The sequence below is a fragment of the Mesoplodon bidens genome (assembly GCF_964165515.1).
Source record: "Mesoplodon bidens genome assembly, contig: HAP1_SCAFFOLD_520, whole genome shotgun sequence".
NCBI classification, from domain to species: Eukaryota; Metazoa; Chordata; class Mammalia; order Artiodactyla; family Ziphiidae; genus Mesoplodon; species Mesoplodon bidens.
Window position 1 is genome coordinate 20,755 of NW_027671514.1, and position 14,380 is coordinate 35,134.

The 14,380-nt window shown below is 58.1% G+C and overlaps 1 protein-coding gene across 1 annotated transcript; it reads left to right on the forward strand.

Annotated features, from left to right (window-relative positions):
* Positions 1-6,733: 6,733 nt before the first annotated feature.
* On the forward strand, positions 6,734-9,693 carry LOC308611278 (forkhead box protein J1-like; the record flags this gene model as incomplete). The annotated part of the gene is made up of 2 exons (XM_081260123.1): positions 6,734-7,231; positions 8,926-9,693. The coding sequence occupies 2 exons, from the start codon at positions 6,734-6,736 to the stop codon at positions 9,691-9,693; spliced, it is 1,266 nt and encodes a 421-aa protein (XP_081116249.1).
* Positions 9,694-14,380: the final 4,687 nt, after the last annotated feature.

The window sequence follows — 14,380 nt, forward strand, 5'->3', positions numbered from 1 at the left end:
ACAGGGTACTGAGTAGAGTCCCCTGTGCTCTACAGCAGGTCCTTATTAGTTATCTATTTTATATATAGTAGTGTGTATATGTCAATCCCAATCTCCCAATTTATCCCTCCCCTCCCTTGCCCCCCGCCATAACCATAAGTTTGTTTTCTACACCTGTGACTCTATTTCTGTTTTTTAAATAAGGTCAATCATATCTTCAATCGGAAGAAGTTTGTTTCTAGTAAGCCGAGAAGTGAAGGCACGACCTACATATAGAGCAAGGAAGTGGGGGTGCGGAGGTGACCTGGAAATCCCACCTGGGAGTGTAGGACCAGGCGTCCCAGGAACCGGTATCTCTTCCATCTGCTCCTCTGAGGTGCCTCCACAGAAGGGCAACCTCTAGAGCAAACCTGGATCCCAGCCTGGATGCAAATGTCACACTAGTCACCTCTGCTTTGGCCATGGCAGTTGCTTGGGGGGCGGTGTGGTGTGCAGGGGTGCGCATGCGCACATGACCACTCTCTTCTGGCAAAGTAGTGCCGGAGGAGGGGTGGTCGCCCAGGCTGTGCCTCTGCCGCACGCAGACACCAACCAAGCCGGGGTTGGGCGCTACCTCCCCTCGGTTGATGTCTTCAGGGCACAAGGCTCCGAGATCTCCATTGTGATTGTCGTCCCCAGTAGAATATTTGCTTCTAAAAGGCACAGGGCAGTACGTGGTTTCCGCCTGACATTCCATATGTGGTTTCCACCTGACATGCCGTACGCAGTAGATGTATGTTTCTTCCTCTCCCTTTCACCAAGGAAAAAAAACCGAGTGGGGAGCTTGAAAAAATAACATCTAAAACTGTCCCCTTCCCATCTTACACGACTGTAGGTTTCTGGTCAGCCCCTTAAAACATCCTCAGAATAGCAAATTAAGTCTCAAAGAAAATAAATCATAATTTTGAGAACAATGCGATTCTTTGATTTGAGGTGCAAAATTACGGGACCAAAGAGCTTTAATTGTCATTTTATGTATTAGTCATTTCGCAGAGCCTTGTGGTCATAAACACACCCCACGTGCACCGACAGACACAGGCCGGAGTCCGGGGTCACTTCCCCCGAGGCTCTCCTAGCTCTTCCAGCCTGGCTTAGCTCTGCTGTGGGCCCGGGTCTGCGTGTCCGAATCCCACAGACCTCCCCAGGGTCTGATTTCCCAGGAACGAAGGCTGGAAAGGGGCCAGTTAAGGAAACAGAGCAGAACAGAGCGAGAACACAAACGTACCCACACAGTTTCCTTTATTGTCCACTCTACCCACTTAATTATTGTCTTCTTTTTAACATATGATTTGATGTTTTTTGTCTCCATCCTTAAGATTTTTATTTTAAGGACAGCAAAGCAGAGGAAAACACAGCCTGGTCCTCTCTAACTGCCTTAACTCCATTACAGGCCAGAGGACATTCGCATTTCTAGGTACGGAGTGTGACAATAATAATAACTTTGACATCGCCAGCATGAAAGCACTGGACAATAAGCTGTGCTCTGCGGTCTGCTTACCCGGTGAGTGGCAGTCTGCTGAACATGAACTTGGTGGGAGACGCTCCCCTGCTCTCATCCTGGGACACCCATCTCCTGCCCTGCAGTTCCTGCAAGAAGGCATGGGCTTTGCTAAGGTGCTGGGAGCCAGTTGCTGAAAGGAAGTGAGGCGGCCTCGGGAGAGTCCTTGGGCAAAGAGTGAATCTGCTCTAAGCGAAACTATTTGGGCATGGAGAAAGGCGCAAAAATACCTCCAAAGCCTTCCAATTTGGCCTGACCGTGCCCCCTCCATCATGATCTTGCAGATCCCATGGCAGGGGGCCTGGTCTTGTTTCCATCAACAGGCAGTTTAAGGCAGACACAGCTTCTGTGATAAGGTCTTGCAAAGCGAGCCTGAGCCCTTGAAAAGGGAACCTGTAGCCCCTCAGAGGAGAGTGGTTAGTTAGGATCAGAGAGGAATTTCAAAGCCTGCATTTTATAGACTAGCTCTGTGACCCAGTGAGCCCTGGGCGACCACCAGTTGCCTTGTGCTCCCTAGATTTGGATCCCAAAGGAACGATCAGGGGTCGAGGGTGACTCTTCTCCCTGGAGCCCTAACTCTGTAAATTCAATCAGGGCCATCAACGTGCCCCTTATTCCTTCTCATGACACTAAACTGAATCCGGGATGAGTTCTCAGGAGGAGTCCACCTGTCAGTCACACTCTGGGCACTGATGTTCCCCTGCTCCATGCTCACCAAGGGCTTCACCAACCATGGCTCTAAAGCCACATCTTGCCCGGTGGACTAGGTCGAAATTGCCCCTTCTGGGTTCACGGCAGAGACTGCCTTCATGTTGCATGGTTTGTAATCTCTTAAACATGCCCTGGACATGTTTAAGCTTCAGGACAGCCACGTCCCATCGTGGTTCCAGTGCTTTACTCCCTTGGCAACGTGGCTACAGGTGCTGGAGGGACACAAACTCCTGTGGTTGCCACTCTCCATCAGATTGCAAAAGACCCAGGTCCTCACCCCTCTGGTCCCATGCAGGCTTGTGGTGGAGGAAGCCGTAATCCCCAGAGACACCTCCCACGGCCTTCCCAGGGGCTTGCCAGCCTATCCACTTAGTGTTGACCCAGCCAGGCCTGGACCAGAGCGGCTGAGGTCCAGGGTACACTTCACTTCCTGCCTTCCTACTCTTTACCTGGCTTCTGTCTGTCCATTTGTTTCTCATGTCTTTTTGCCAAATGTACGTCTGTCTGTCCAGTTTGTTTATTTTGAAACTCATTTAGGCTATCCAGAATTCATGTGAAAGTTCATGTTCACCGACACCCAACCCCAAGCTTGCTGGGCACGTGCACATCCGAGGGGCCCTCGCTGAGGCTTCCATTCCTAACTGGGAAGAGCCTGTATTTAATATGCTGAAATTTTCCAGGAAAAAACATATTTGTGAGACTAGATTAATCCCTGATCCACAAAAGCGGGGATGCTTCTGTGGCAAAGGTTACAGGCAGGATTTGTTTTGGTCACTAGTTGGGGAAGATGCCATCTCTGCCCTCACTCCGCCCTGAGTCTGTGGCAGCTGTGCCGGCCAGCCGCTCACTGGGCCTCAAGAGAGGAATCTAGGCTCCTGCCTCCCCGCAGTGGCCGCCCACCAACCCCCGAGTTTGGCAGAGAGAGCTCCTGGGAATTGTTTCAGCCACCCATGCTGGTGGAAACTGACCACAGGCCTTGTGCTTCCTCCTCTCCCTAACTCCTTCGGGCCAACCTGCTGGTGGATGTTTATTCCACTCTGGGATTGCGGCAGGGGAGCGAGACCTGGAAGGAAAACAATGCCTGGGCTTCCTTACGGTGATCTCGAGAGCCAGCCATTCTGAGATTAACCTGGCTTCACCGTTCAGGCCAGACATGAAACCGAATGACAGTGGCGGCTGCCGGGAGAGGGAGTTGAGGGTCGCATCGTAGCCTCACCTCGAGGTCTCAAGGGCTCTTACGGGAGAAGGAAAGTGCATCTGCTCTCTTGGTAAAATGTTTCTCGGGTTCTGCTATTAGCGTCACACTGGTAATAAAGAGCTGGGGAACTCTCTGGAAGCATCTGTCGGGTTAATGTCAGGTTAATGACAGGAGCATCCACTGTGGTAGTTCCCGTGGAATCAACAGACCTCACCACGCTCAGCTGTAAGTTCAAAGTTCCATCCTATGACTGAGGTGCCTCAGGCTGGCTTGGCCGTCAGGACAGCTTCTCAGGCACTTGGTCTCCCTCTCCACGCTGTTTCCCTCCCCACACGGATGCCACTCCCCTCACGGAGCACCCACAAGGAGGGAGCCAGGGGAGCATCCCCTGGTCCACCCTCCCCAGGCCCACAGGTGCTCTGCCAGGAGCCCCAGCTGGCGGCAAGGATGGCTCAGGTCCCCATCCTCGCTGCTCTCATCAGCCTTGTGGGAGTGATGCTGAGAAAGCACCTGTGTCATTCCAGCACCTCTTCCGCTAAGAAGCCTCTGGGTCTTCTTTGGCCCTGAGACCAAGGTGGGGGGGGGGCGATGGTATGTTCTGAGATTGTTCTGCAAGGTTCTCAAAGGGAGGAAATCTGAGTTGACCATTGTAGGTGGTGAGCTGATTAGAATCACGAGGCCGTGCTAGGTAGACGGGCCTCCAAGGAATCTGATGGAGTATCACACAGGCGGCAGGATAGTGGCCAGGGGAACAGTGACAATTCTGTGAAAAGGCTCTGGGGAGTGTGATGGGAAAAAGCAAAGATAATTTGAGTTTATTAGTGGAAATACAAATGTTTTTGTTTTGTTTTGTTTTGTTTTTTGTGGTACGTGGGCCTCTCACTGTTGTGGCCTCTCCCGTTGCAGAGCACAGGCTCCGGACGCACCGGCTCAGCACCATGGCTCACGGGCCAAGCCGCTCCGTGGCATGTGGGATCTTCCCGGACCGGGGCACGAACCCGTGTCCTCTGCATCGGCAGGCGGACTCTCAACCAAGGGTAAGCTGTGACAAAGCGAAAGAGAGGCATGGACATATATACACTACCAAACGTAAGGTAGATAGATAGTGGGAAGCAGCCGCAGAGCACAGGGAGATCAGCTCGGTGCTTTGTGACCGCCTGGAGGGGTGGGATGGGGAGGGTGGGAGGGAGGGAGATGCATGAGGGAAGGGATGTGGGAGCAGATGTATATGTATGACTGATTCACTTTGTTATAAAGCAGAAACTAATAAAAAATAAAAATAAAATAAAAATAAAAACAATAAATACTTGGGAAGAAAAAAAAAACTTTGACTCAAGACAAGCTGGACATGGAGGAGTGAGAGTGGGCAAGGGGTAGAGGGAAAGACATGTTTCTGGGTGGGAGCTGGTGTACCATCCCCTGGGCACAGCTCCTGCGCAGAGGCCTGATAAGGAGCCCTCACCTCCACCCACCCCCTTCAACCAGAGAACTTCCAACTGCTGCTCCTCAATCATTGAAGAGCAGGAAAGCTGGTGACTAGAGGGAGGCTGGGGGAGGGGAGGAGGAAGGACCACAGTCCACCGTTAGTCCGTCACTTAAAGGCTGGTGAAATTAATGGGGCAAATGACCCCAGTCAAAGAATCTGGCAAGTCCACGGCTTTCCTGGGTTTCACCCACCGGCTCTGTTTCCTCGGCTATCTGGAAAGGAGGGAGAGCACTTGCGAAGAAGCCTCTGGAATGTCAGCTTCTGGGAATCTTGCTGAGGACGGGGCGGGGAGGGAGCGCTTACCGGGAAACACTGGATTACCCTAGCCGCCTTGGGGTGTCTGCGACCGGGGCTGCGGTTTCTGCGGACCTGAGCGGCAGGTGGCATCGGAGAGTCAGACCTGCTTGCGGGCACCAAGACGACACTCGGTCGGGAGACAGGGACAGGCCGCAGAAACGTGAGGAAGTGCCACTCGCAGCCCAGAGGAGAGGAAAGGAAAGCCCCAAGCATGCACCCAGCCCTGGCTCCCGCGCCACGGGCTGCGTCCCAGGAGCCGTCGCCACCTCTGAGCAGCCCAGATGGGAAGGGGGTGGGGCGGAGTACGGTTCCCGCGGCGAACTGCTCGCCGAGGGCCCCGGGGCCTCTGCGGGAGCGCCGAGCCGCGCGCCTCTCCGAGCCCTGCGCGGGGCCCTCGGGCGGGAATGCGCGGAGCCGGGACGCGATGGCGGGTAGGGGACGGGGTCGCGCGCGGGAGAGGGCGGCAGGAGGGAGCTGGAAGAGAGTTACCGCGTGAGAGAGCGGTTAAGAGCCCGCGGTCTCTTTGGAGATGCCCTGGCCAATGGCAGAAGCGGAAGCTGTTTATATGGGCGGGGCGTCGCCACGGCAGCAGGAGACGCCTTGTGAGCGGCGACTGAGTGCCGGTCCCTGGCCGCTGGCTTTCAGAGAGGCGCCGGCGGGCGTGAGTGGCGACGAGGATTGCTGGCTGGGCCCTCGAGCTGGGAGCAGAGAGCCGCGGTGAGGGTGGGCGGTGGGAGGAATTTCTTTGAGAACCTTCCTTTGGCCCGGGCTGCGCTCTGAGCCAGGTAAGGGACGGGGAGGGCTGCAGGCCGTGGGAAGGGAGGGCGTCAGTAGCAGCCCGCTCTCCCATCCGTCCCCGACGGAAGTGGTGGGCCCGGGGACTGACATCAGAGGCGTTTGGGGGACACTCACTTCCCGCCCCCTTATAACTCTCTGTATTGTTTCCTTCCTTCCCCTTGATCCCCATCCTAATATCCCTTTTCAAAGATCAGACGACCTCCCCCGCCCCCCGACCCGTCGTACTGCCCTCCTGGACTCTCTCGCCCCATTTCCATTGGTTGTGGACGGAGAGAGGGGGGTTAATTCCCCGCTTTGAGGGAGAAAGGGGTGGCCTCGCATGCCCCTACACTATTCCCTCGTTTGGCTAATTAAGTCTCCTCTAAAAGATCCAAGAGGAAAAGAGCGAGGCGAACCCCGTGTGGGTCGGACCCCCGGGCACACCTTCTGTTTCCCAGACCTCGGCAGTAAAAGATCCTCCCCAGCTGCAGGAAGGATTTTAGTAAGAGCCTCCCCCCTCGCACACACTCTCCCTTCGGGGGTGTGGAAAGAGGGCTCAGTTCCCGCTCTGGTCCCCGCAGGCACCACATTCCGTTTGGAGGAGGCTACCCTCGGATCGCGGGATGGAAGCCCGCTTCCGGGAGGCTGCGTAACTGAAGCCGCGGGAGTCAGCGGGCCGGAGAGCTCGGCGGCCACCCTCGGCTCGGCTCGTGGATGTTGACAGCCCCCTCGGAGAGTCCCCGCAGATATGGCGGAGAGCTGGCTACGTGTCTCGGGAGCAGGGGCAGCGGAGGAGGCCGGACCGGAAGGCGGCCTGGAGGAGTCCAACGCCCTGAATGACAGCCTGACCAGCCTGCAGTGGCTGCAGGAATTCTCCATTGTCAACGCCAAGGTCCCCGCCCTGCCTTCGGGGTACACCGACCCTCACGGCTACCACGAGCTGTCAGGCTCGGCCGAGCCGGGGTCTCCCCTGGCGGCGGACCCCGCCTGCCTGGGGCAGCCGCACACACCCGGCAAGCCCACGTCCTTGTGCACGCCGCGGAGCGCCCCCTCGGGGCTGCAGGCCTCGCCTCCCGACGACGTGGACTACGCCACCAACCCGCACGTGAAGCCGCCCTACTCGTATGCCACGCTCATCTGCATGGCCATGCAGGCCAGCAAGGCCACCAAGATCACCCTGTCGGCCATCTACAAGTGGATCACGGACAACTTCTGTTACTTCCGCCACGCTGATCCCACCTGGCAGGTAGGGAGGCACTCCCTCCCTCCCTGCCCATGCCCGCGCGGACTGGACTCACATCCCAGATCCGCAGGCCAAGTAGGCGCGGTACGGCCAGGGCCCCGAGAGAGGAAGGCCGTCCAGGAAGGACCTCAAGGGAGCCCAGTGCTTGGACTGCTGCCCCTTTGACTTCAGAGACGGAGGAGGGAGGATGTTCAGAGGGCTGCAGGGGTGCCGACATAGTGGTTCAAGTGGAAAGAACTTGTCCCTCATCCGGCAGGCTCAGCCCAAAGACCAGGGCTGAACTATGCATGGACACAGCCCCCCAGGGTAGGTTGATGGACTGAGGGACACATTTGTGTCCCAAGTCCTGGAATTCCTACACACTACCCTCCTCAAGGTCAGTTTGTCAGGGTCTGACTGGAGGCAGAGCATGGTTGCTGCCCGGCTCTGCATCCCGCCTGCTTTCAGTTGGCTGGAGGGGCTCTGGGAGGGGAGAGGGGTGTGCTGCAGAGTGTGAAGGCCATCTGTGTCCCAGTGGAAGGGCTACGGGGCCTTCCGAAAGCTGCAGTGCCAGCCCCCACCCCAAGCCCTCCCTAGATTCCTGCCTACACTCCTCCCCCTCTTCTCATCAACCTCCCTGGGGGGACAATTATCTCAGCCACGTGCTTTCCACAGGGGCTCTTTCCTCCTTTCCTCCCACACTGGCTTCATGTTCAAATCTCCGGAACCTGGCACAGAGCAGCCAAGGGGCCCAGACCACCATGTAAACCTCCCAGTCTTGCCAGGGGGCACTACTCACATGCCGGCCCCACCCACCAGGCCCCAGACCCCTGTGCCCCAGCGTGGTTTGGACTGTGCACCCAGGCGTGAACAAGGCAGGATGGTGATTCAGGCTGGGCACACACTGCCCTGAGCCTCTTCGACCATCAGGATCAGGGGCTACTTGGGGACAGAGACCCTGAGGATGCACAGATCCTTCCCTGTGGCACAGGTCACAGGATCAGAGTTCCTGTGATCACAGCTATTCCACGTTTGCTTGGGCCCTGACCCTGGGGCAGGTACCATTTGTAACCTTGGTGAGAAAGCAGACACCCTCCACCACCCCCCACCCTACCCCAAGCCTGAGAGCCCCCAGGAATGAGCGCTATGCTCTTGGCTGGGTAATAATCAACTGAGGCCTCAGAGCCTGGGGTGGGAGGAGGGGGACATGGTGGGTGAGGGCCCAGGCCAGCAGCCGGCTCTAGAAACAAGGAAAGTCATCAGATCCTCCCACACTTCATCCCCCACCACACACACACACCCTCACACCCACTCACTCATTTCACAAACAGAGAAGGCCAGCCAGGCCCAGGCAGAGGGAGATGGCCGTCCAGGACCTGGGGGAGCCAAGGCCTTTGACCAGAGGCCGCAAGCAGCGGGGTAAGGGACGGAGGGCAGGACAGACTGGCACTGAGAGCCACACTGCGGCACAGGGCTCGGATGACTGAGCAGGCAGATGTCCTGGCAAAAGGGAACAAAAGCCCCCGACAGCACTCCCAGCTCCTGGTGCCCCGTGGCGGGTGTCCCAGAGCCTCTCGCTCGGAGCAGCGCTTCTGTCTCCCCTGCCCCCATCGGAGAGAAGGTGGTGGTGGGACTGGCAGTGGCGCTAGGAGCCCCCCATCACTGACACCACCCACTCTCCCAGCTGTCTTCCTTCTCTCCTATCTCCCTGTGTCCAGAACTCCATCCGCCACAACCTGTCCCTGAAGAAGGGCTTCATCAAGGTGCCTCGGGAGAAGGACGAGCCAGGCAAGGGGGGCTTCTGGCGCATCGACCCCCAGTACGCCGAGCGGCTGCTGAGTGGGGCCTTGATGAAGCGGCGGCTGCCCCCAGTCCACATCCACCCGGCCTCAGCCCGCCAGGCCGCGCCAGAGCCCAGCGCCGCCCCATGGGTCGGGCCACTGACCGTGAGCGCCGTGGCCCAGCAGCTGCTGCGGGAGTTCGAGGAGGCCACTGGGGAGGCGGGCTGGGGTGCAGGCGAGGGCAGGCTGGGGCGTAAGCGTCAACAGCCGCTGCCCAAGCAGGAGGCCAAGGTCCCGCGGCCCTCCAGCCCCCTGCTGCTGACCCAGGAGGAGCAGGCTGAGCTGGAACCCCTCAAGGGCAACTTTGACTGGGAGGCCCTCTTGGACTCTGGCACGCTGGACGGGGAGCTGGGCACGCTGGAGACCTCGGAGCTGATCCCGCCGCTGAGCCCTGCCTCACACGGGGACGTGGACCTCACCATCCATGGCCACCACATCGACTGCCCTGTTACCTGGGGGCCTCCAGTGGAGCAGGCTACCGAAAGCCTGGACTTTGATGAGACCTTCCTGGCCACATCCTTCCTGGAGCACCCCTGGGACGAGAGCACCCGTAGCTCCCTGCCCCCCGAGCCCCTCTTTGAGGCCGGGGATGCCACACTGGCCTCTGACCTGCATGACTGGGACAGCCTGGCCGCCTTCTTGTAAGAATCCAGGGCCTGCCCCACCTCCAGACAGCACCGAAGTCTGGGCCGAGGCTGCCCCCCTCCCCGCCAGTGCAGGCCCATGGACACCCTACCACCCAGGCAGGGGCTGGGCCAGGTCAACCCACCAGGCCACACGGCCCCCAGCCCAGGCCATCCTCAGATTCTAGTCCAGCAGGCTGAGAATTGGGGCCCAGGACCAAAATTGCTGCCTCCGCTCCCCAGCCCCCCATACACACAGTGTTTCATTGATCCACTTCTTCCCTGCCCCAGAGACACGCTAAGGGCCCTGCACTATGAGAGCTGCAGCTTGGAGGGGCCCTGGCCAAGCTGGAAACATCAGTACAGGGCCCGCCCCAGAACACCTTAGCTTCAAAGCTTCTCTCTCTCCTGCTCTCCTCCCCAGGTCTCTATCCAGAGCAAGTTCCCAGGTACAACAAATGCTGATTAGGTGACTGCAAATTAACACCCAAGAGGCCTCTCCCGGCAGTCTGTGAGGAGGAGCAAGGCGGAGGGGGGAAGAGAGAGGAGACAGAAAGGAGGCCGGGGTGCTGGGTGGAGCCAGGAGATTTTCTAAGGCCTCTGGGATCTTCTGGCTTCATCCCTAAGAGGTGGGGCAGAGGGCATGTGTCCCTAATCTTTGAGCCCAACTTGAGGCTGAGAGCAGCGGGGAGATGGGGATCTGGGGGTTAGGGGCTGGGGCAGCCAAGCTGCAGAGGGAAAGGGGACAGACAGACTAATGTAGTGAGTGTAGCTATAGCTGAGGCTTAACTGGGAGGGACGCAGTGCTTGCTAGAACCACTGGGACCAGGAATGGGGGGATGGCCCCGGCCCTTGCTTGCACTCCTGCAGGGGAGTGTCTTGCTCCACCATAAACGCCCTGGGCTGCATCCCACATCCACTCTCCTAACCCATCGGGCATTCTAACCTTTTTCATAGAAAGTTATTTACAATAAAAACATTTTGAAAAATAAAGTTTTAAAAAGTCTCAAAATGGACCTGCTTGCAACTTTCTCTGGGGAAAAGCATGGGCCAGTTTTGGGGAGGCCACGGCCCAAGGGGGAATGGCTGGGAGCAAGATGGCGGGCACCAAAGGCCTGCAGAGTGTCCCCTGATGCACTCCTCATGATCTCTGGGTGCCCAGAGAGAAAGGGGCTGAGAGGCGGCCCTCGGGGGTCCCCTGCAGCCAGGGCCTCGGCACCTCTATATGTGCAATGGGGAGACTGTACCCACAGCCCCGAGGAGCAGGCGGCAAAGGAGGCACAGCCCCCTCCCTGGCCCTGGGGACTCACTCACAAAGGCCGTTCTGGCCCAGGGCTCGGCTCACGTTCCCCACCTCGCCCAAGTTGAGGGCCTGCCCAGACTCACCTGCGGTCCTCGCCTGGGCCTGTCTCCAGCTCCTCCCTCCCTTGGTCCCTTCCTGAAGGGACAGGGTGTGACGTCAGAGGGCCCCAGCCCCTGGGGCCCCACTTGCCACCCTGGGGTTCATTCACCACACCCAGGGCCTTCCCTCCAATGCAGGTTGGGGCTGAGGGAGGCCATCAGGGCAGACGGAAGACGGGGTGCCTAGACCCTACAGCTCCAGCCTGTGAGGAATCAACGTACTAGAGTTCTGATGGGGAAACTGAGGCACAGCAAATATGTGACACTCAGCAGGCACCTTTCAACCCCCTCACCCCAGCTTTGCCTGGAACCCCATCTCTCCCCCGAGCCCGCACCTGGCCCCGCCAGCACACCCTTGTGGTGCACAGCCCCTTCCCCCAGCACTCACGTGCACGTGCGCACAGACACACACACACACAACCACACACACACACAAATGGGCACTGTCCTACACAATCCTGCCCAGCCTCCACGGGCCCCTTTCTCCTGAAGCCCCTTTCTTTCCTTGCACTCGAGGCTGGCTCCAGGACAACCTGGCATTCCCCCGCCAACTTGCTGCTTTCCCTTGCTAATTATTCCAAATATTTCAGAAGGGTGCACACACTGCAGGGCCAGCCGGGTTGGGGCCTTACAGAGCTCAGGAGGCAGCCCATCCCTTTCCCACCACTTGCTGAGGAGGCTGCCCCAACCTCCCTCTGAGACTCCCTTCACCCCCTAAGCAACGACTCCCTCCCTCTCCCCACCACCCTCCGGCCTTCCTGCCCACGCTCCCCAGCACTGGGGGAACATGGGGGCTCCAGCCCCTCCACTGGTCCCCAGGCTCAGCCTCCAGCCCCCGCCCAAAGGGGTACACCCTGGATTGACAGGTGGGGCCGGTCACTGTCCCCCCTCCTCACCCTCTGCCTGGGCCCATGCTGGGGGAAGAGGGGCAAGGTCAGGGGCTGGCAGAACTGCCTGCCAGGTAAGGAGAGGCTGAAGAAGCTTCTGGCTGCCAGGAAGAATCCCCAGGAGCTCCTGAAAATCCCTATGCTTGGGACTAGCGTCTCTGGGGCTGGGACCCAAACACTGGCACTTTTAAGGGTCCATGGATGCTGCCAACGCGCAGCCAAAGCTAAGAGGGGGCTCCGAAGCAGCCAGAACACAGGGCTTCACACACCCTTTCAGCAGGCAGCGTTTGGGGGTTGGCGGTGGAGGGGGCGGGAAGCGTGAGTGGATCCTGTCCCTCCTATTCATCCCTGCCCCGGCCCTTGGCTGGGTGGCTTTTTCAAAAAACGTTCAGTGACTCCGTATTTATTTAGAGATTCAATGTAATCCCAGTCAATATATACTTTGCGCCCTTAACAGTAAGTTGCAGACAGGCTGCCCCATTAGCACTAGATACTTTAGTGTGTGTTTCCTTAGAACAAGGACACGCCTCCTTAATCCCAGTACCACCATCACAATCAGGAAATGAACACTGACCTGGTAATCCCATGTAACCGCAGACCCCCTTCACGTCTTGCAGAGCACCCCAGTAATGCTCCTCTCCATTCCAGCCTCCCAATCCAGGACCCCATGTTGCACTGAGCTGTCCTTTCTCTTTTGCCCTGTGTGGCTTTGAGCCCATGACTCAAGCTCTCTGCGCAGGTTTCGCATTTCCTTTGATCTCCACTTTGGAGGTGAGAAGCCCTTCAGCCACTTCACCCTCAGGTGTGGTACAGTCCCTTCCCAAAGCACGAAGCCAGCTTTCTGTCTCCTCACTTTCCACCTCTTCCCTATCCTCCCTCCCCCATGTATCGCCAGCCAGGAAAGGGATGAGGGGCAATGTTCAGGAACTCAGTCTTTGGGGACCCTCGCCATCTGCCCACGGGACAGGCCACCCCCAGCTCCAGTGACGGGAAGGCCCCCGCGATGGGATTCCATGCTGGCCTGAAGCAAATGCGCCAGGCCTCCTGAAGAGCTGAGCTGAGGGCAGGAAACAGTCTTCTCCCCGCCTCTGCCCCCCTCAACATACTGGGGACCCAGACTTGAAGAAGGAAGGTCATGTCCATGGTGTCCTCTCAGATCAGCACCGACACCGTCTCCTCCATGTCCGGCTCCTACATCGCCCCTGGCACGGAAGAGGATGGGGAGGCTGTCCCCTGCCCCCGGGCCGCCAGCAGGACCCCTTCAGAAGAAGGAGACGTAAGAGAGGAGCATGGGATCGCCCTCCCCGCTCTGCTCTGCTGTGTACTTGAGTCCCAAGGAGCTCAGTCCAGGGCCTGCCAGGGAGATCGGCAAAGCCCCCCAGTGCTCGGCAGGGGAGCCCTGGAAAACACGGTACCGGGTTGTTGAATCAGACTCCCTCAGATGTGATCTTCCATGTGGCACCACTTCTGTCCTGAGGACTTGGTTTGGGTTTGCTGCCAGGCGACCTGGGTAGGAGAGCCGGTGGCATCTGCACCTTGACTTTTGTTGCTCCTTGGCAGGTGACGCCAGCGGCGTCTCCAGACTGCAACTTTGCGGGCCTCGTCGCCACCGCTGAAGAGCAGGATGCAGAGGTAAGAGCAAGGTGGACGCTGGTGCCCCTCCACAGTCAGAGGGACTGCCGGCGCTGGCACAGGATGCAAATAGGATGGGGGCTGTTCTGGAAGAAGCCTTCCAAGGTGGTGCTCTTGGATCTGTTCGAGGCAGGGTGCAGAGCAGAGGGACTCTCCGGTTAGCAGAGGGTGCTGGTCTCAGCGTAATAGGCGTGGGGTGAGTTCCAGAGGGAAGTCTTCCAGGCGAGACCCTTGAGAGGTGTTTGTCCTCCAATTCACTTAGTATTTACCTGGCACAGGCATCTCACATCTTCCTGGCACTGGGGGACACAAAGACCGAGTGACATGGCTTTTGCCTGCCCACACCCCCAATCCACCCATCCCACCCTTTCCGGAGCTCCATCTGATGGAGGAATCAGAGTTATAACTCAGCGTGAGAAGTGCTCTGACGGAGGTGTGCCTGAAGTATATGGAATGCCCAGCTCCCAGTGGGGACTCTACAACTTTCTCTTGAGCCAGATGTTCTCAAAGGAGTATCTGGATGGGACTGGGGATCCTAAAGGGTTCCTGAAAGTTTTATGATCTCACGGTTTGCTTTTTCATTTGACAACTTTTATTTCCACCTGAGAGAAACAGTGTGAGCTGAACTATTACCAAGGCTATTCCTGACAGTCCCAGGGTCCCTCTGTAAGGTGCCTCAGACCTGGTCCCTCTGGAACGTGCCTCAGACCTGGTCCCTATGGGCCGATCCTGCCTCGCCAAGCAAAATCTGCCTCTGCTGGGCCTCCCAGCCATCTCACACGGACAGGA